Source organism: Diprion similis, chromosome 6 (genome assembly GCF_021155765.1).
Source record: "Diprion similis isolate iyDipSimi1 chromosome 6, iyDipSimi1.1, whole genome shotgun sequence".
Lineage (NCBI taxonomy): Eukaryota > Metazoa > Arthropoda > Insecta > Hymenoptera > Diprionidae > Diprion > Diprion similis.
The window spans coordinates 3,355,540-3,375,545 of NC_060110.1; the positions used below are offsets into that span (position 1 = coordinate 3,355,540).

A 20,006-nucleotide genomic window follows, 5' to 3' on the forward strand; every position below is an offset into this window, starting at 1 on the left:
AGGTCATGCATTTTCAAAACGCAATTTATGCATAGCCAAATTTCCCCACGTAGATCATTAGCAAAATCCATAGTATCTGCCGACACGAAACGCCCAAATTTAAGGGGATATTCTAGTCTACAACTTTTTTTTGCCCATCATCCTATAGTGGGAAATCTAAAGAATAAGTGGGTGAATAATTTGTTCAAAATTGGCAAAATTGGTGACGTTATAACAATTCTAAGAACCGCACTACACGGTAGGAACGCAGCTGCGCGCTTCTTCTTAGTAGCTTCCGTTTTCAACAAAGAGTTCAGCAGTGTTTTACGGATACTTTCTGCCATGGGAATAACTATTGGCAGTAGCAGGTTGACTGGCCTACTGCCACAATAATCGAACACTGTTGACTAGTAAGATTGTGCCGTGGTAAATATTAGCTACGTTGCTTTTATGATTGCAGCCACGAATCTAGAATCTTGGTATGAGTCCACTTACTTTGTCCTTTGGGTTTTCCAAATTTTAGTTTGGTATCAGATAACCCGTGTCCTCAAAATTTTCCACGCGAGATAATAACTTAAAAATATTCTATGTAATAAAAATTGATAATGATCAAATATATCCAATTATTGAACCAATGAATTTCATGTTGATTGTGGTTTCAGTTAAATCATTTGGGATGTGCTCAGTCAATAGTGATAGTAAGGCAACAAATAATACTCAGAAACTGTGGAGATTTTTTTTTTATTTATAATTATATACCTGTATTTAAGTATATTGACATATAATTTTAGCTATGTTATTACAACCTATATATTTTAAAACAATTGGTAAACCGTATTTGTAAAATTATTTATTTTGACAAATTTACTCTACTCCAAGTCTTCTGTCGCATTGGCATGTTATGTACGCACCAAGTTAGGTAAATACTAAATGAACTGCTATTAAAACAGTAATTATAAGTGAATAATTTTACTGGAGGACTTATCTGGAGTAAATGAAGGTAATTTGGTGACAACATAAGAAGTGAATGACAGTTAGCTACTGGGAAAGTAATAGTATTTGAATAATGAAAATATTTTACGCGTGAAAATATACATTTAAGACAACAAAGAACGTAATAATTGTAAATACCGAAGAGAAAAGGAAATTAATTAAATTTGCAATTTCGTTATGAATCTAACGAAACCGATGTGTGTTGTGTTACTTCGTGATGTTTTGCTGATGAAATAATTAGTTGTAAAGATAATAAAGAAGACACAAAGAAAAGTAGAAGGAGATTTAGGTGAAATAAAAGTATCGTACAAATTGCCTCGTCTCATCGTATACAAAGCTTCATTTTACATCACAATTCTTAACAGTCCATCCTATGATACCTCTTTGAACTTTCAACTATTTTCCCACCAAGAGAGAAGCCCAAGGCCTGGCTCATCTATGGCAGCCTGTAATCATCGAATTAATACACGATAAATGCTGTGTTTCTTCATGAAAAATGTTTTAAATGCACAATAAAATAACTTATTATGAAACTTTCGGTATATGTATAGTATTTTTTATGTTGGTATGCGAAAAAAATTACATATTCGAGCCATTCCATTCGAGTGTAAAATCATAGTACAATCACACGACTCATTTTACTACGCTATGGTAGAAGCACTTTGATAAATGTACGGGTCTTCTAATTCTAGTAAAATTTTATGAAGAAACAAATCACAATATCATAAATAATTGCACGGCCTTTCCGACTCTCGATAACTTCTTTCGCGGTAATTTTCCAGTTATCGTTAAACTGTCTGCTCTCTACACGCGCTCCACATTTCGATATAATTATATACCGTGTGTCCACGAGGAAAGTCCATGAGCAGCCGAAGCAATACCAATCGCGACTGTTAGAAAATGTCCCTAGGAGCCCACCGTTAACTGTTGGTTCCTAGGGTGATGTTCTGACAATTGCGATTAGTATTACGGCGGCTGCTAAATCAGGTGGTAACTGTGAGCCAATAAAATTCAAACGACTTGACACATGCGCATAAGACGCGCACTTTCCTCATGGAAACACAGTATAGAGGAAACCGGTGCAAAATGAACACCATTGCTAAGAATGATGATTTTGTAGCAATTTTCTTTTTATAGTTTCGACATTTTTCGAGCTCAAAATGTAAGAGAAATTAATAACCAAAAGAAAGTATCACTCACTTTATGTTTTTCAATTTTTTCCTATTAAAACTTCCATTTTATGGGATTATTTTCTGATGAATTTCGACTGATTTCTAGAACATAGTTTTTTTTGCGTGAAGATCCCGTTCGTTTCACCTCATTTTCACTTTATCTTTTGACTTTCTCTAAATGCATTGCCTACACCGTGATTACAGTGGACTAATAAGGATGGAAAGTACCTTCGTAATATTGTCCCCCTTAAAACAGACCGAGGGTAAGAAGTTGTGGAAAGTTTACGGTACAGAAAAAAGTCTCAGCAGGTTTTCCCTTTTCAGCATAGTTGTAACGATGGTCATGCGGTTTTAGAATCGCCCGTGGCCACATAATTACATGGTTCCCCCCAGTTCTTTTACGAGCAGCAATTTTCTACATAGCGGCAAGCATTTTTTAACTCATTTATATAAATAAAATATACGTACGCTGAGGGTGTATGGCGAAGTCAGATTCACTTCAGATTTTTCAACAGCTTCGGTGCTAACAGACGGACCAACGGGTGATGTTTCAACAAAAGTTTCATTCACGACTCGAAACCGTATACTTTCACCTAAAAACATCAATACAGGCATTATTTTTATTTTGTATTTCGACAATAAATAGTAAATATTCTACGTAAAGTTGCATTTCGTGTTATGATGTAGCATTTTTGTTCATCATAAAGTCTGGATTCAAAGCGTGAATATGACATTACGTCCAATAAGAATTTTTCTGGAGAAATTGTTGATTTCTTCTACCAAATCTAGATATTCAAACTGACTGAAATCAGTTTTCGGAAACAGGATAGAAATTTTGAAATCGCAATTACAACAATCAGTATAGCAGTTGACATTGCGATGAGAGACATTATAAGTCAAGCAGTTGAAGGTACATATAATGTATGTTATGAGTCATATTAGTGAACGTCGTAAATTATATTTACTACAGTCGCGCACCATGAAATAATTGATGGTATTTTTCTTCTTCTGAGGTTCGGCGTAGATAGTAAAAAAATAATGTCATAGACTACGGTATTTCTAGAATGCTCTGAATACAACACTCATTAAACTAACTTTGATTTTGATTCTATAAAAAAGTCATTCACAACAGCCCGATTTCAGAATTAGAAAGTAACATTTTAAGATTATCACTAACCATGCACTGTTTTATTGAAGTATAAAGTAAGATTATGGACTTTATCTATATTTGAGAATATTACATTTTCTATTTCTTGATATGAAAAATTTTTTCCCGCTGGTTTAATTGAAAAATATTATGTTGTTATGGGCGCAACAACGAAATTGATGCTTGTCACCTCCAATGTTGGGTAGTTTCACGCCATTAAAATCGCTTTTTTAACTCCAATGTTCGGAGAGTTTTTCTGCCAAGTTTTGAATTATTTTAGGAGTATCAACGTATAAAGCTCTAATTTTTTCTCCATTTGCCTACTAGAATAAAAGTAATGTTCAAATTGCTGATGTAATATTTCATTTTTCACATCAATTTTTCATCGTCAGTGATAACTGATAGTTTATGCCCAAATCCGAATCTTAGCTTGGCTTTATGCTTAGTGGCACCCCATCTACTTGAGTTACAAAACCCAGGTTTCGCACGAATTATTTTTTATTTTCTTAAAGTTATTAGAATTTATTTCCTTTCCCAGAGGAAGTTCAAGAGACACTATTTGAAGGACCACCCTAATACATATATGTATACCAAGGGTTCCTTGTTCTACTGGACTTGTAGGATTTTTTCTCGACTGACTGAACCCTTAGGAATGCGAAAAAGACAACTAGAACAAGGTAGGTTACTAACAAGTGATAAAACTCTACACGGAGAGAAAATTTGAGGCGTTCCACGTCATGTACTTTGAAATAAACAACGTCAACACGTTGTCGAGGTAATAGGAGGAGATGATCAACGGAAAATAGGTGAATTATAAAGGCGGAGTATTTCGTCGAGTTTGAGCTGGTATAAAATTTACTTCAATCTGTTGAAGTATCACATGTCGATCATCAAGGTCTGACGCGTCAATGTGATTGTAGTAAATACAGTCAAAGTGTATCGATGTGAAACATGTCAAATTTTTTCTCCGTGTAGACTACGCGCAATGAATTCCCCTGGCGAAACTACGTCGGAATGGTGCATCAAAGAATTGATTCTATTATTATTCAGGATCGTCAACATTTTCAAAAAATTTTGTCTCAGAATTGACTTGTATGACCTTGGACAAAACTTGAACTCTAAGTCTGTAACTTTTCATGCGTTACTCGCAGCGCATTAAGATTGCGTTCAATCGATTTCTCTATCAAAATTACGTCGGAATAGTGCATGTAAGAATTGTTTGGAGCACTTTTCCAAGTCTGATAGGAAAGAACTGCGAATATTTGACGGGGTTGATTCTTAAATTTGTGATTTTTCATGTCAAAAAGTTTTCATTTCAGAATCAATTCGAACCAATGTTTCTAGATCGATTGTACCCCGGAAATTGAGATAAAATGTATTCATAACATATTAGGACTAAATGCTACATGATGATGTAGAAAGTATAGCGAAATTTTATGGTTTTCAGCCGTCATTTTTGATCAGTTATTCGAAAAGAGTTGAATTGACTCAAACGATTCATTCGCAAATAATTGGACTCGAAGGATTGCAGATAAAGCATTTGGAGGATAGGAGGCTCTACAGCTGAGAAGTTACAAAAAAAATACCCAGGAATTTATTTAGTTATTTATTCATTTTGATTCAGGTTACATAAAACAATACAGCGTTATACATATCGTATCATGCGGAGGTACATTGCAACTGTGCGCAGACTGTAACTTGACAGATATTTAAAAACTACATTAATGACTGTCTAATATTCCATACGCTGCTGAAAGTAATATATAATGCACTGCTTTGAACTGTTAGAATATTTGAATATCTTCTGGTGTGTTCAATTATTACTCTGCATTTTTTTTTTGTTCACTTTAATATTATTTAACAACTTAATCCTGAATTGAGGGGAAAAAAATTCTGTAAAAAAAATGAACCAAAACGTTTTAGTTGTTGGATTGTTATTTTATTTCTCCATATCTTCATGAAATATGGTGCGTGTTTCATGTTCATCGGCTGTTTATTTTATTTTGGTGTTCTCAGCAAACCGTGACTGTGCGCATTCGGTTCGTTTCGCAAGGTTACGCCTATGTAGGGAATCAAAGGAAAAATTGCAGCACTTTTCGAAGGCGTCGAAATTTTCGCCAAAAATCCAAAGGGGTTAGCCTTACTTTTTTTGCGATTTTTGGAGCCGAAAATTTCTGGTCTTCGAATCGATTTGTATGACCGTTTCTTGGCTAATTGGAACCCAAGGAACACAAAAAACACATGAAAAAAAGCGTAGGACCAACAGCAGAGAAATGACGATGAAAATCTGCAGTTTTTTGGCTGTAACTTTTGATCCGTCGCTCGCAGCGTATTGGGACTGCGCACAATCGATTCCTCTCACAAAATTACGTCGGAATAGTGCCCTAAAGAATTAATTGCAGCACTTTTCGAAGTCGTCGAAATTTTCGCCAAAAATCCAAAGGGGTTAGCCTTACTTTTTTTGCGATTTTTGGGGCCGAAAATTTCTGGTCTTCGAATCGATTTGTATGACCGTTTCTTGGCTAATTGGAACCCAAGGAACTCAAAAAACACATTAAAAAAAGCGTAGGACCAACAGCAGAGAAATGACGATAAAAATCTGCAGTTTTTTGGCTGTAACTTTTGATCCGTTGCTCGCAGCGTATTGGGGCTGTGCTCATTCGATTCCTCTCGCAAAATTACGTCGGAATAGCGCCCTAAAGAATTAATTGCAGCACTTTTCGGAGTCGTCGAAATTTTCGCCAAAAATCCAAAGGGGTTAGCCTTACTTTTTTTGCGATTTTTGGAGCCGAAAATTTCTGGTCTTCGAATCGATTTGTATGACCGTTTCTTGGCTGATTGGAACCCGAGGAACTCAAAAAACACATTAAAAAAAGCGTAGGACCAACAGCAGAGAAATGACGATGAAAATCTGCAGTTTTTTGGCTGTCACTTTTGATCCGTCGCTCGCAGCGTATTGGGACTGCGCACAATCGATTCCTCTCACAAAATCACGTCGGAATAGTGCCCTAAAGAATTAATTGCAGCACTTTTCGAAGTCGTCGAAATTTTCGCCAAAAATCCAAAGGGGTTAGCCTTACTTTTTTTGCGATTTTTGGAGCCGAAAATTTCTGGTCTTTGAATCGATTTGTATGACCGTTTCTTGGCTAATTGGAACCCAAGGAACTCAAAAAACACATTAAAAAAAGCGTAGGACCAACAGCAGAGAAATGACGATAAAAATCTGCAGTTTTTTTGCTGTAACTTTTGATCCGTTGCTCGCAGCGTATTGGGGCTGCGCTCATTCGATTCCTCTCGCAAAATTACGTCGAAATAGTGCCCTAAGGAATTGATTGCAGCACTTTTCGAAGTCGTCGAAATTTTCGCCAAAAATCCGAAGGGGTTAGCCTTACTTTTTTTGCGATTTTTGGGGCCGAAAATTTCTGGTCTTCGAATCGATTTGTATGACCGTTTCTAGGCTAATTGGAACCCAAGGAACTCAAAAAACACATTAAAAAAAGCGTAGGACCAACAGCAGAGAAATGACGATGAAAATCTGCAGTTTTTTGGCTGTAACTTTTGATCCGTTGCTCGCAGCGTATTGGGGCTGCGCTCATTCGATTCCTCTCGCAAAATTACGTCGGGATAGTGCCCTAAAGAATTAATTGCAGCACTTTTCGAGGTCGTCGAAATTTTCGCCAAAAATCCAAAGGGGTTAGCCTTACTTTTTTTGCGATTTTTGGAGCCGAAAGATTCTGGTCTTCGAATCGATTTGTATGACCGTTTCTTGGCTAATTGGAACCCAAGGAACTCAAAAAACACATTAAAAAAAGCGTAGGACCAACAGCAGAGAAATGACGATGAAAATCTGCAGTTTTTTGGCTGTAACTTTTGATCCGTTGCTCGCAGCGTATTGGGGCTGCGCTCATTCGATTCCTCTCGCAAAATTACGTCGGAATAGCGCCCTAAAGAATTAATTGCAGCACTTTTCGAAGTCGTCGAAATTTTCGCCAAAAATCCAAAGGGGTTAGCCTCACTTTTTTTGCGATTTTTGGAGCCGAAAATTTCTGGTCTTCGAATCGATTTGTATGACCGTTTCTTGGCTAATTGGAACCCAAGGAACTCAAAAAACACATTAAAAAAAGCGTAGGACCAACAGCAGAGAAATGACGATGAAAATCTGCAGTTTTTTGGCTGTAACTTTTGATCCGTCGCTCGCAGCGTATTGGGACTGCGCACAATCGATTCCTCTCACAAAATTACGTCGGAATAGTGCCCTAAAGAATTAATTGCAGCACTTTTCGAAGTCGTCGAAATTTTCGCCAAAAATCCAAAGGGGTTAGCCTTACTTTTTTTGCGATTTTTGGGGCCGAAAATTTCTGGTCTTCGAATCGATTTGTATGACCGTTTCTTGGCTAATTGGAACCCAAGGAACTCAAAAAACACATTAAAAAAAGCGTCGGACCAACAGCAGAGAAATGACGATGAAAATCTGCAGTTTTTTGGCTGGAACTTTTGATCCGTTGCTCGCAGCGTATTGGGGCTGCGCTCATTCGATTCCTCTCGCAAAATTACGTCGGAATAGCGCCCTAAAGAATTAATTGCAGCACTTTTCGGAGTGGTCGAAATTTTCGCCAAAAATCCAAAGGGGTTAGCCTTACTTTTTTTGCGATTTTTGGAGCCGAAAATTTCTGGTCTTCGAATCGATTTGTATGACCGTTTCTTGGCTAATTGGAACCCGAGGAACTCAAAAAACACATTAAAAAAAGCGTAGGACCAACAGCAGAGAAATGACGATGAAAATCTGCAGTTTTTTGGCTGTCACTTTTGATCCGTCGCTCGCAGCGTATTGGGACTGCGCACAATCGATTCCTCTCACAAAATCACGTCGGAATAGTGCCCTAAAGAATTAATTGCAGCACTTTTCGAAGTCGTCGAAATTTTCGCCAAAAATCCAAAGGGGTTAGCCTTACTTTTTTTGCGATTTTTGGAGCCGAAAATTTCTGGTCTTCGAATCGATTTGTATGACCGTTTCTTGGCTAATTGGAACCCAAGGAACTCAAAAAACACATTAAAAAAAGCGTAGGACCAACAGCAGAGAAATGACGATAAAAATCTGCAGTTTTTTTGCTGTAACTTTTGATCCGTTGCTCGCAGCGTATTGGGGCTGCGCTCATTCGATTCCTCTCGCAAAATTACGTCGAAATAGTGCCCTAAGGAATTAATTGCAGCACTTTTCGAAGTCGTCGAAATTTTCGCCAAAAATCCAAAGGGGTTAGCCTTACTTTTTTTGCGATTTTTGGGGCCGAAAATTTCTGGTCTTCGAATCGATTTGTATGACCGTTTCTTGGCTAATTGGAACCCGAGGAACTCGAAAAACACATTAAAAAAAGCGTAGGACCAACAGCAGAGAAATGACGATGAAAATCTGCAGTTTTTTGGCTGTAACTTTTGATCCGTTGCTCGCAGCGTATTGGGACTGCGCACAATCGATTCCTCTCACAAAATTACGTCGGAATAGTGCCCTAAAGAATTAATTGCAGCACTTTTCGAAGTCGTCGAAATTTTCGCCAAAAATCCAAAGGGCCTTACTTTTTTTGCGATTTTTGGAGCCGAAAATTTCTGGTCTTCGAATCGATTTGTATGACCGTTTCTTGGCTAAGTGGAACCCGAGGAACTCAAAAAACACATTAAAAAAAGCGTAGGACCAACAGCAGAGAAATGACGATGAAAATCTGCAGTTTTTTGGCTGTAACTTTTGATCCGTTGCTCGCAGCGTATTGGGGCTGCGCTCATTCGATTCCTCTCGCAAAATTACGTCGGAATAGTGCCCTAAAGAATTAATTGCAGCACTTTGCGAAGTCGTCGAAATTTTCGCCAAAAATCCAAAGGGGTTAGCCTTACTTTTTTTGCGATTTTTGGGGCCGAAAATTTCTGGTCTTCGAATCGATTTGTATGACCGTTTCTTGGCTAAGTGGAACCCGAGGAACTCAAAAAACACATTAAAAAAAGCGTAGGACCAACAGCAGAGAAATGACGATGAAAATCTGCAGTTTTTTGGCTGTAACTTTTGATCCGTTGCTCGCAGCGTATTGGGGCTGCGCTCATTCGATTCCTCTCGCAAAATTACGTCGGAATAGTGCCCTAAAGAATTAATTGCAGCACTTTGCGAAGTCGTCGAAATTTTCGCCAAAAATCCAAAGGGGTTAGCCTTACTTTTTTTGCGATTTTTGGGGCCGAAAATTTCTGGTCTTTGAATCGATTTGTATGACCGTTTCTTGGCTAATTGGAACCCAAGGAACTCAAAAAACACATTAAAAAAAGCGTAGGACCAACAGCAGAGAAATGACGATAAAAATCTGCAGTTTTTTTGCTGTAACTTTTGATCCGTTGCTCGCAGCGTATTGGGGCTGCGCTCATTCGATTCCTCTCGCAAAATTACGTCGGAATAGTGCCCTAAAGAATTAATTGCAGCACTTTGCGAAGTCGTCGAAATTTTCGCCAAAAATCCAAAGGGGTTAGCCTTACTTTTTTTGCGATTTTTGGAGCCGAAAATTTCTGGTCTTCGAATCGATTTGTATGACCGTTTCTTGGCTCATTGGAACCCAAGGAACTCAAAAAACACATTAAAAAAAGCGTAGGACCAACAGCAGAGAAATGACGATGAAAATCTGCAGTTTTTTGGCTGTAACTTTTGATCCGTTGCTCGCAGCGTATTGGGGCTGCGCTCATTCGATTCCTCTCGCAAAATTACGTCGGAATAGTGCCCTAAAGAATTAATTGCAGCACTTTGCGAAGTCGTCGAAATTTTCGCCAAAAATCCAAAGGGGTTAGCCTTACTTTTTTTGCGATTTTTGGAGCCGAAAATTTCTGGTCTTCGAATCGATTTGTATGACCGTTTCTTGGCTCATTGGAACCCAAGGAACTCAAAAAACACATTAAAAAAAGCGTAGGACCAACAGCAGAGAAATGACGATGAAAATCTGCAGTTTTTTGGCTGTAACTTTTGATCCGTTGCTCGCAGCGTATTGGGGCTGCGCTCATTCGATTCCTCTCGCAAAATTACGTCGGAATAGCGCCCTAAAGAATTAATTGCAGCACTTTTCGGAGTCGTCGAAATTTTCGCCAAAAATCCAAAGGGGTTAGCCTTACTTTTTTTGCGATTTTTGGAGCCGAAAATTTCTGGTCTTCGAATCGATTTGTATGACCGTTTCTTGGCTAATTGGAACCCGAGGAACTCAAAAAACACATTAAAAAAAGCGTAGGACCAACAGCAGAGAAATGACGATGAAAATCTGCAGTTTTTTGGCTGTCACTTTTGATCCGTCGCTCGCAGCGTATTGGGACTGCGCACAATCGATTCCTCTCACAAAATCACGTCGGAATAGTGCCCTAAAGAATTAATTGCAGCACTTTTCGAAGTCGTCGAAATTTTCGCCAAAAATCCAAAGGGGTTAGCCTTACTTTTTTTGCGATTTTTGGAGCCGAAAATTTCTGGTCTTTGAATCGATTTGTATGACCGTTTCTTGGCTAATTGGAACCCAAGGAACTCAAAAAACACATTAAAAAAAGCGTAGGACCAACAGCAGAGAAATGACGATAAAAATCTGCAGTTTTTTTGCTGTAACTTTTGATCCGTTGCTCACAGCGTATTGGGGCTGCGCTCATTCGATTCCTCTCGCAAAATTACGTCGGAATAGTGCCCTGAAAAATTAATTGCAGCACTTTTCGAAGTCGTCGAAATTTTCGCCAAAAATCCAAAGGGGTTAGCCTTACTTTTTTTGCGATTTTTGGAGCCGAAAATTTCTGGTCTTCGAATCGATTTGTATGACCGTTTCTTGGCTAATTGAAACCCTAGGAACACAAAAAACACATTAAAAAAGCGTGGGACCAACAGCAGAGAAATGACGATAAAAATCTGCAGTTTTTTGGCTGTAACTTTTGATCCGTTGCTCGCAGCGTATTGGGACTGCGCACAATCGATTCCTCTCACAAAATTACGTCGGAATAGTGCCCTAAAGAATTAATTGCAGCACTTTTCGAAGTCGTCGAAATTTTCGCCAAAAATCCAAAGGGGTTAGCCTTACTTTTTTTGCGATTTTTGGGGCCGAAAATTTCTGGTCCTCGAATCGATTTGTATGACCGTTTCTTGGCTAATTGGAACCCGAGGAACTCAAAAAACACATTAAAAAAAGCGTAGGACCAACAGCAGAGAAATGACGATGAAAATCTGCAGTTTTTTGGCTGTAACTTTTGATCCGTTGCTCGCAGCGTATTGGGGCTGCGCTCATTCGATTCCTCTCGCAAAATTACGTCGGAATAGTGCCCTAAAGAATTAATTGCAGCACTTTGCGAAGTCGTCGAAATTTTCGCCAAAAATCCAAAGGGGTTAGCCTTACTTTTTTTGCGATTTTTGGAGCCGAAAATTTCTGGTCTTCGAATCGATTTGTATGACCGTTTCTTGGCTAATTGAAACCCAAGAAACTCAAAAAACACATTAAAAAAAGCGTAGGACCAACAGCAGAGAAATGACGATGAAAATCTGCAGTTTTTTGGCTGTAACTTTTGATCCGTTGCTCGCAGCGTATTGGGGCTGCGCTCATTCGATTCCTCTCGCAAAATTACGTCGGAATAGCGCCCTAAAGAGATAATTGCAGCACTTTTCGGAGTCGTCGAAATTTTCGCCAAAAATCCAAAGGGGTTAGCCTTACTTTTTTTGCGATTTTTGAAGCCGAAAATTTCTGGTCTTCGAATCGATTTGTATGACCGTTTCTTGGCTAATTGGAACCCAAGGAACTCAAAAAACACATTAAAAAAAGCGTAGGACCAACAGCAGAGAAATGACGATGAAAATCTGCAGTTTTTTGGCTGTAACTTTTGATCCGTTGCTCGCAGCGTATTGGGACTGCGCACAATCGATTCCTCTCACAAAATTACGTCGGAATAGTGCCCTAAAGAATTAATTGCAGCACTTTTCGAAGTCGTCGAAATTTTCGCCAAAAATCCAAAGGGGTTAGCCTTACTTTTTTTGCGATTTTTGGGGCCGAAAATTTCTGGTCTTCGAATCGATTTGTATGACCGTTTCTTGGCTAATTGGAACCCGAAGAACTCAAAAAACACATTAAAAAAAGCGTAGGACCAACAGCAGAGAAATGACGTCGAAAATCTGCAGTTTTTTGGCTGTAACTTTTGATCCGTTGCTCGCAGCGTATTGGGAATGCGCTCATTCGATTCCTCTCGCGAAATTACGTCGGAATAGTGCCCTAAAGAATTAATTGCAGCACTTTTCGAAGTCGTCGAAATTTTCGCCAAAAATCCAAAGGGGTTAGCCTTACTTTTTTTGCGATTTTTGGAGCCGAAAATTTCTGGTCTTCGAATCGATTTGTATGACCGTTTCTTGGCTAATTGGAACCCATGGAACTCAAAAAACACATTAAAAAAAGCGTAGGACCAACAGCAGAGAAATGACGATGAAAATCTGCAGTTTTTTGGCTGTAACTTTTGATCCGTTGCTCGCAGCGTATTGGGGCTGCGCTCATTCGATTCCTCTCGCAAAATTACGTCGGAATAACGCCCTAAAGAATTAATTGCAGCACTTTTCGGAGTCGTCGAAATTTTCGCCAAAAATCCAAAGGGGTTAGCCTTACTTTTTTTGCGATTTTTGGAGCCGAAAATTTCTGGTCTTCGAATCGATTTGTATGACCGTTTCTTGGCTAATTGGAACCCAAGGAACTCAAAAAACACATTAAAAAAAGCGTAGGACCAACAGCAGAGAAATGACGATGAAAATCTGCAGTTTTTTGGCTGTAACTTTTGATCCGTCGCTCGCAGCGTATTGGGGCTGCGCACAATCGATTCCTCTCGCAAAATTACGTCGGAATAGTGCCCTAAAGAATTAATTGCAGCACTTTGCGAAGTCGTCGAAATTTTCGCCAAAAATCCAAAGGGGTTAGCCTTACTTTTTTTGCGATTTTTGGAGCCGAAAATTTCTGGTCTTCGAATCGATTTGTATGACCGTTTCTTGGCTAATTGGAACCCAAGGAACTCAAAAAACACATTAAAAAAAGCGTAGGACCAACAGCAGAGAAATGACGATGAAAATCTGCAGTTTTTTGGCTGTAACTTTTGATCCGTTGCTCGCAGCGTATTGGGGCTGCGCTCATTCGATTCCTCTCGCAAAATTACGTCGAAATAGTGCCCTAAGGAATTAATTGCAGCACTTTTCGAAGTCGTCGAAATTTTCGCCAAAAATCCAAAGGGGTTAGCCTTACTTTTTTTGCGATTTTTGGGGCCGAAAATTTCTGGTCTTCGAATCGATTTGTATGACCGTTTCTTGGCTAATTGGAACCCAAGGAACTCAAAAAACACATTAAAAAAAGCGTAGGACCAACAGCAGAGAAATGACGATGAAAATCTGCAGTTTTTTGGCTGTAACTTTTGATCCGTCGCTCGCAGCGTATTGGGACTGCGCACAATCGATTCCTCTCACAAAATTACGTCGGAATAGTGCCCTAAAGAATTAATTGCAGCACTTTTCGAAGTCGTCGAAATTTTCGCCAAAAATCCAAAGGGGTTAGCCTTACTTTTTTTGCGATTTTTGAAGCCGAAAATTTCTGGTCTTCGAATCGATTTGTATGACCGTTTCTTGGCTAATTGGAACCCATGGAACTCAAAAAACACATTAAAAAAAGCGTAGGACCAACAGCAGAGAAATGACGATGAAAATCTGCAGTTTTTTGGCTGTAACTTTTGATCCGTTGCTCGCAGCGTATTGGGGCTGCGCTCATTCGATTCCTCTCGCAAAATTACGTCGGAATAGTGCCCTAAAGAATTAATTGCAGCACTTTGCGAAGTCGTCGAAATTTTCGCCAAAAATCCAAAGGGGTTAGCCTTACTTTTTTTGCGATTTTTGGAGCCGAAAATTTCTGGTCTTCGAATCGATTTGTATGACCGTTTCTTGGCTAATTGAAACCCAAGAAACTCAAAAAACACATTAAAAAAAGCGTAGGACCAACAGCAGAGAAATGACGATGAAAATCTGCAGTTTTTTGGCTGTAACTTTTGATCCGTTGCTCGCAGCGTATTGGGGCTGCGCTCATTCGATTCCTCTCGCAAAATTACGTCGGAATAGCGCCCTAAAGAGATAATTGCAGCACTTTTCGGAGTCGTCGAAATTTTCGCCAAAAATCCAAAGGGGTTAGCCTTACTTTTTTTGCGATTTTTGAAGCCGAAAATTTCTGGTCTTCGAATCGATTTGTATGACCGTTTCTTGGCTAATTGGAACCCAAGGAACTCAAAAAACACATTAAAAAAAGCGTAGGACCAACAGCAGAGAAATGACGATGAAAATCTGCAGTTTTTTGGCTGTAACTTTTGATCCGTTGCTCGCAGCGTATTGGGACTGCGCACAATCGATTCCTCTCACAAAATTACGTCGGAATAGTGCCCTAAAGAATTAATTGCAGCACTTTTCGAAGTCGTCGAAATTTTCGCCAAAAATCCAAAGGGGTTAGCCTTACTTTTTTTGCGATTTTTGGGGCCGAAAATTTCTGGTCTTCGAATCGATTTGTATGACCGTTTCTTGGCTAATTGGAACCCGAAGAACTCAAAAAACACATTAAAAAAAGCGTAGGACCAACAGCAGAGAAATGACGTCGAAAATCTGCAGTTTTTTGGCTGTAACTTTTGATCCGTTGCTCGCAGCGTATTGGGAATGCGCTCATTCGATTCCTCTCGCGAAATTACGTCGGAATAGTGCCCTAAAGAATTAATTGCAGCACTTTTCGAAGTCGTCGAAATTTTCGCCAAAAATCCAAAGGGGTTAGCCTTACTTTTTTTGCGATTTTTGGAGCCGAAAATTTCTGGTCTTCGAATCGATTTGTATGACCGTTTCTTGGCTAATTGGAACCCATGGAACTCAAAAAACACATTAAAAAAAGCGTAGGACCAACAGCAGAGAAATGACGATGAAAATCTGCAGTTTTTTGGCTGTAACTTTTGATCCGTTGCTCGCAGCGTATTGGGGCTGCGCTCATTCGATTCCTCTCGCAAAATTACGTCGGAATAACGCCCTAAAGAATTAATTGCAGCACTTTTCGGAGTCGTCGAAATTTTCGCCAAAAATCCAAAGGGGTTAGCCTTACTTTTTTTGCGATTTTTGGAGCCGAAAATTTCTGGTCTTCGAATCGATTTGTATGACCGTTTCTTGGCTAATTGGAACCCAAGGAACTCAGAAAACACATTAAAAAAAGCGTAGGACCAACAGCAGAGAAATGACGATGAAAATCTGCAGTTTTTTGGCTGTAACTTTTGATCCGTCGCTCGCAGCGTATTGGGGCTGCGCACAATCGATTCCTCTCGCAAAATTACGTCGGAATAGTGCCCTAAAGAATTAATTGCAGCACTTTGCGAAGTCGTCGAAATTTTCGCCAAAAATCCAAAGGGGTTAGCCTTACTTTTTTTGCGATTTTTGGAGCCGAAAATTTCTGGTCTTCGAATCGATTTGTATGACCGTTTCTTGGCTAATTGGAACCCAAGGAACTCAAAAAACACATTAAAAAAAGCGTAGGACCAACAGCAGAGAAATGACGATGAAAATCTGCAGTTTTTTGGCTGTAACTTTTGATCCGTTGCTCGCAGCGTATTGGGGCTGCGCTCATTCGATTCCTCTCGCAAAATTACGTCGAAATAGTGCCCTAAGGAATTAATTGCAGCACTTTTCGAAGTCGTCGAAATTTTCGCCAAAAATCCAAAGGGGTTAGCCTTACTTTTTTTGCGATTTTTGGGGCCGAAAATTTCTGGTCTTCGAATCGATTTGTATGACCGTTTCGTGGCTAATTGGAACCCAAGGAACTCAAAAAACACATTAAAAAAAGCGTAGGACCAACAGCAGAGAAATGACGATGAAAATCTGCAGTTTTTTGGCTGTAACTTTTGATCCGTTGCTCGCAGCGTATTGGGGCTGCGCTCATTCGATTCCTCTCGCAAAATTACGTCGGAATTGTGCCCTGAAGAATTAATTGCAGCACTTTTCGAAGTCGTCGAAATTTTCGCCAAAAATCCAAAGGGGTTAGCCTTACTTTTTTTGCGATTTTTGGAGCCGAAAATTTCTGGTCTTCGAATCGATTTGTATGACCGTTTCTTGGCTAATTGGAACCCAAGGAACTCAAAAAACACATTAAAAAAAGCGTAGGACCAACAGCAGAGAAATGACGATGAAAATCTGCAGTTTTTTGGCTGTAACTTTTGATCCGTTGCTCGCAGCGTATTGGGGCTGCGCTCATTCGATTCCTCTCGCAAAATTACGTCGAAATAGTGCCCTCAAGAATTAATTGCAGCACTTTTCGAAGTCGTCGAAATTTTCGCCAAAAATCCAAAGGGGTTAGCCTCACTTTTTTTGCGATTTTTGGAGCCGAAAATTTCTGGTCTTCGAATCGATTTGTATGACCGTTTCTTGGCTAATTGGAACCCAAGGAACACAAAAAACACATGAAAAAAAGCGTAGGACCAACAGCAGAGAAATGACGATGAAAATCTGCAGTTTTTTGGCTGTAACTTTTGATCCGTTGCTCGCAGCGTATTGGGGCTGCGCTCATTCGATTCCTCTCGCAAAATTACGTCGAAATAGTGCCCTCAAGAATTAATTGCAGCACTTTTCGAAGTCGTCGAAATTTTTGCCAAAAATCCAAAGGGGTTAGCCTTACTTTTTTTGCGATTTTTGGAGCCGAAAATTTCTGGTCTTCGAATCGATTTGTATGACCGTTTCTTGGCTAATTGGAACCCGAGGAACTCAAAAAACACATTAAAAAAAGCGTAGGACCAACAGCAGAGAAATGACGATGAAAATCTGCAGTTTTTTAGCTGTCACTTTTGATCCGTCGCTCGCAGCGTATTGGGACTGCGCACAATCGATTCCTCTCACAAAATCACGTCGGAATAGTGCCCTAAAGAATTAATTGCAGCACTTTTCGAAGTCGTCGAAATTTTCGTCAAAAATCCAAAGGGGTTAGCCTTACTTTTTTTGCGATTTTTGGAGCCGAAAATTTCTGGTCTTTGAATCGATTTGTATGACCGTTTCTTGGCTAATTGGAACCCAAGGAACTCAAAAAACACATTAAAAAAAGCGTAGGACCAACAGCAGAGAAATGACGATAAAAATCTGCAGTTTTTTTGCTGTAACTTTTGATCCGTTGCTCGCAGCGTATTGGGGCTGCGCTCATACGATTCCTCTCGCAAAATTACGTCGAAATAGTGCCCTAAGGAATTAATTGCAGCACTTTTCGAAGTCGTCGAAATTTTCGCCAAAAATCCAAAGGGGTTAGCCTTACTTTTTTTGCGATTTTTGGGGCCGAAAATTTCTGGTCTTCGAATCGATTTGTATGACCGTTTCTTGGCTAATTGGAACCCAAGGAACTCAAAAAACACATTAAAAAAAGCGTAGGACCAACAGCAGAGAAATGACGATGAAAATCTGCAGTTTTTTGGCTGTAACTTTTGATCCGTTGCTCGCAGCGTATTGGGACTGCGCACAATCGATTCCTCTCACAAAATTACGTCGGAATAGTGCCCTAAAGAATTAATTGCAGCACTTTTCGAAGTCGTCGAAATTTTCGCCAAAAATCCAAAGGGGTTAGCCTTACTTTTTTTGCGATTTTTGGGGCCGAAAATTTCTGGTCTTCGAATCGATTTGTATGACCGTTTCTTGGCTAATTGGAACCCAAGGAACTCAAAAAACACATTCAAAAAAGCGTAGGACCAACAGCAGAGAAATGACGATAAAAATCTGCAGTTTTTTGGCTGTAACTTTTGATCCGTTGCTCGCAGCGTATTGGGGCTGCGCTCATTCGATTCCTCTCGCAAAATTACGTCGAAATAGTGCCCTGAAGAATTAATTGCAGCACTTTTCGAAGTCGTCGAAATTTTCGCCAAAAATCCAAAGGGGTTAGCCTTACTTTTTTTGCGATTTTTGGAGCCGAAAATTTCTGGTCTTCGAATCGATTTGTATGACCGTTACTTGGCTAATTGGAACCCAAGGAACACAAAAAACACATTAAAAAAGCGTGGGACCAACAGCAGAGAAATGACGATGAAAATCTGCAGTTTTTTGGCTGTAACTTTTGATCCGTTGCTCGCAGCGTATTGGGACTGCGCACAATCGATTCCTCTCACAAAATTACGTCGAAATAGTGCCCTAAAGAATTAATTGCAGCACTTTTCGAAGTCGTCGAAATTTTCGCCAAAAATCCAAAGGGGTTAGCCTTACTTTTTTTGCGATTTTTGGGGACGAAAATTTCTGGTCCTCGAATCGATTTGTATGACCGTTTCTTGGCTAATTGGAACCCGAGGAACTCAAAAAACACATTAAAAAAAGCGTAGGACCAACAGCAGAGAAATGACGATGAAAATCTGCAGTTTTTTGGCTGTAACTTTTGATCCGTTGCTCGCAGCGTATTGGGGCTGCGCTCATTCGATTCCTCTCGCAAAATTACGTCGGAATAGTGACCTAAAGAATTAATTGCAGCACTTTGCGAAGTCGTCGAAATTTTCGCCAAAAATCCAAAGGGGTTAGCCTTACTTTTTTTGCGATTTTTGGAGCCGAAAATTTCTGGTCTTCGAATCGATTTGTATGACCGTTTCTTGGCTAATTGGAACTCAAGAAACTCAAAAAACACATTAAAAAAAGCGTAGGACCAACAGCAGAGAAATGACGATGAAAATCTGCAGTTTTTTGGCTGTAACTTTTGATCCGTTGCTCGCAGCGTATTGGGGCTGCGCTCATTCGATTCCTCTCGCAAAATTACGTCGGAATAGCGCCCTAAAGAGATAATTGCAGCACTTTTCGGAGTCGTCGAAATTTTCGCCAAAAATCCAAAGGGGTTAGCCTTACTTTTTTTGCGATTTTTGAAGCCGAAAATTTCTGGTCTTCGAATCGATTTGTATGACCGTTTCTTGGCTAATTGGAACCCAAGGAACTCAAAAAACACATTAAAAAAAGCGTAGGACCAACAGCAGAGAAATGACGATGAAAATCTGCAGTTTTTTGGCTGTAACTTTTGATCCGTTGCTCGCAGCGTATTGGGACTGCGCACAATCGATTCCTCTCACAAAATTACGTCGGAATAGTGCCCTAAAGAATTAATTGCAGCACTTTTCGAAGTCGTCGAAATTTTCGCCAAAAATCCAAAGGGGTTAGCCTTACTTTTTTTGCGATTTTTGGGGCCGAAAATTTCTGGTCTTCGAATCGATTTGTATGACCGTTTCTTGGCTAATTGGAACCCAAGGAACTCAAAAAACACATTGAAAAAAGCGTAGGACCAACAGCACAGAAATGACGATAAAAATCTGCAGTTTTTTTGCTGTAACTTTTGATCCGTTGCTCGCAGCGTATTGGGGCTGCGCTCATTCGATTCCTCTCGCAAAATTACGTCGAAATAGTGCCCTAAAGAATTAATTGCAGCACTTTTCGAAGTCGTCGAAATTTTCGCCAAAAATCCAAAGGGGTTAGCCTTACTTTTTTTGCGATTTTTGGAGCCGAAAATTTCTGGTCTTCGAATCGATTTGTATGACCGTTTCTTGGCTAATTGGAACCCAAGGAACTCAAAAAACACATTAAAAAAAGCGTAGGACCAACAGCAGAGAAATGACGATGAAAATCTGCAGTTTTTTGGCTGTAACTTTTGATCCGTTGCTCGCAGCGTATTGGGGCTGCGCTCATTCGATTCCTCTCGCAAAATTAC

The 20,006-nt window shown here is 39.6% G+C and overlaps 1 protein-coding gene across 1 annotated transcript in view; it reads right to left on the bottom strand.

Annotated features, from left to right (window-relative positions):
* Positions 1-814: 814 nt before the first annotated feature.
* Positions 815-20,006, bottom strand: part of LOC124406967 (DNA-directed RNA polymerase III subunit RPC8) — a 34,228-nt gene continuing 15,036 nt past the window's right edge. Inside the window, exons 4-5 of the mRNA XM_046882714.1 lie at positions 2,613-2,737; positions 815-1,418 (exon numbers count right to left, since the gene is read on the bottom strand). Coding sequence (XP_046738670.1) covers positions 1,365-1,418; positions 2,613-2,737 — 179 coding nt within the window. The 3' untranslated portion in view covers positions 815-1,364. The remainder of the gene's footprint in view (positions 1,419-2,612; positions 2,738-20,006) is intronic.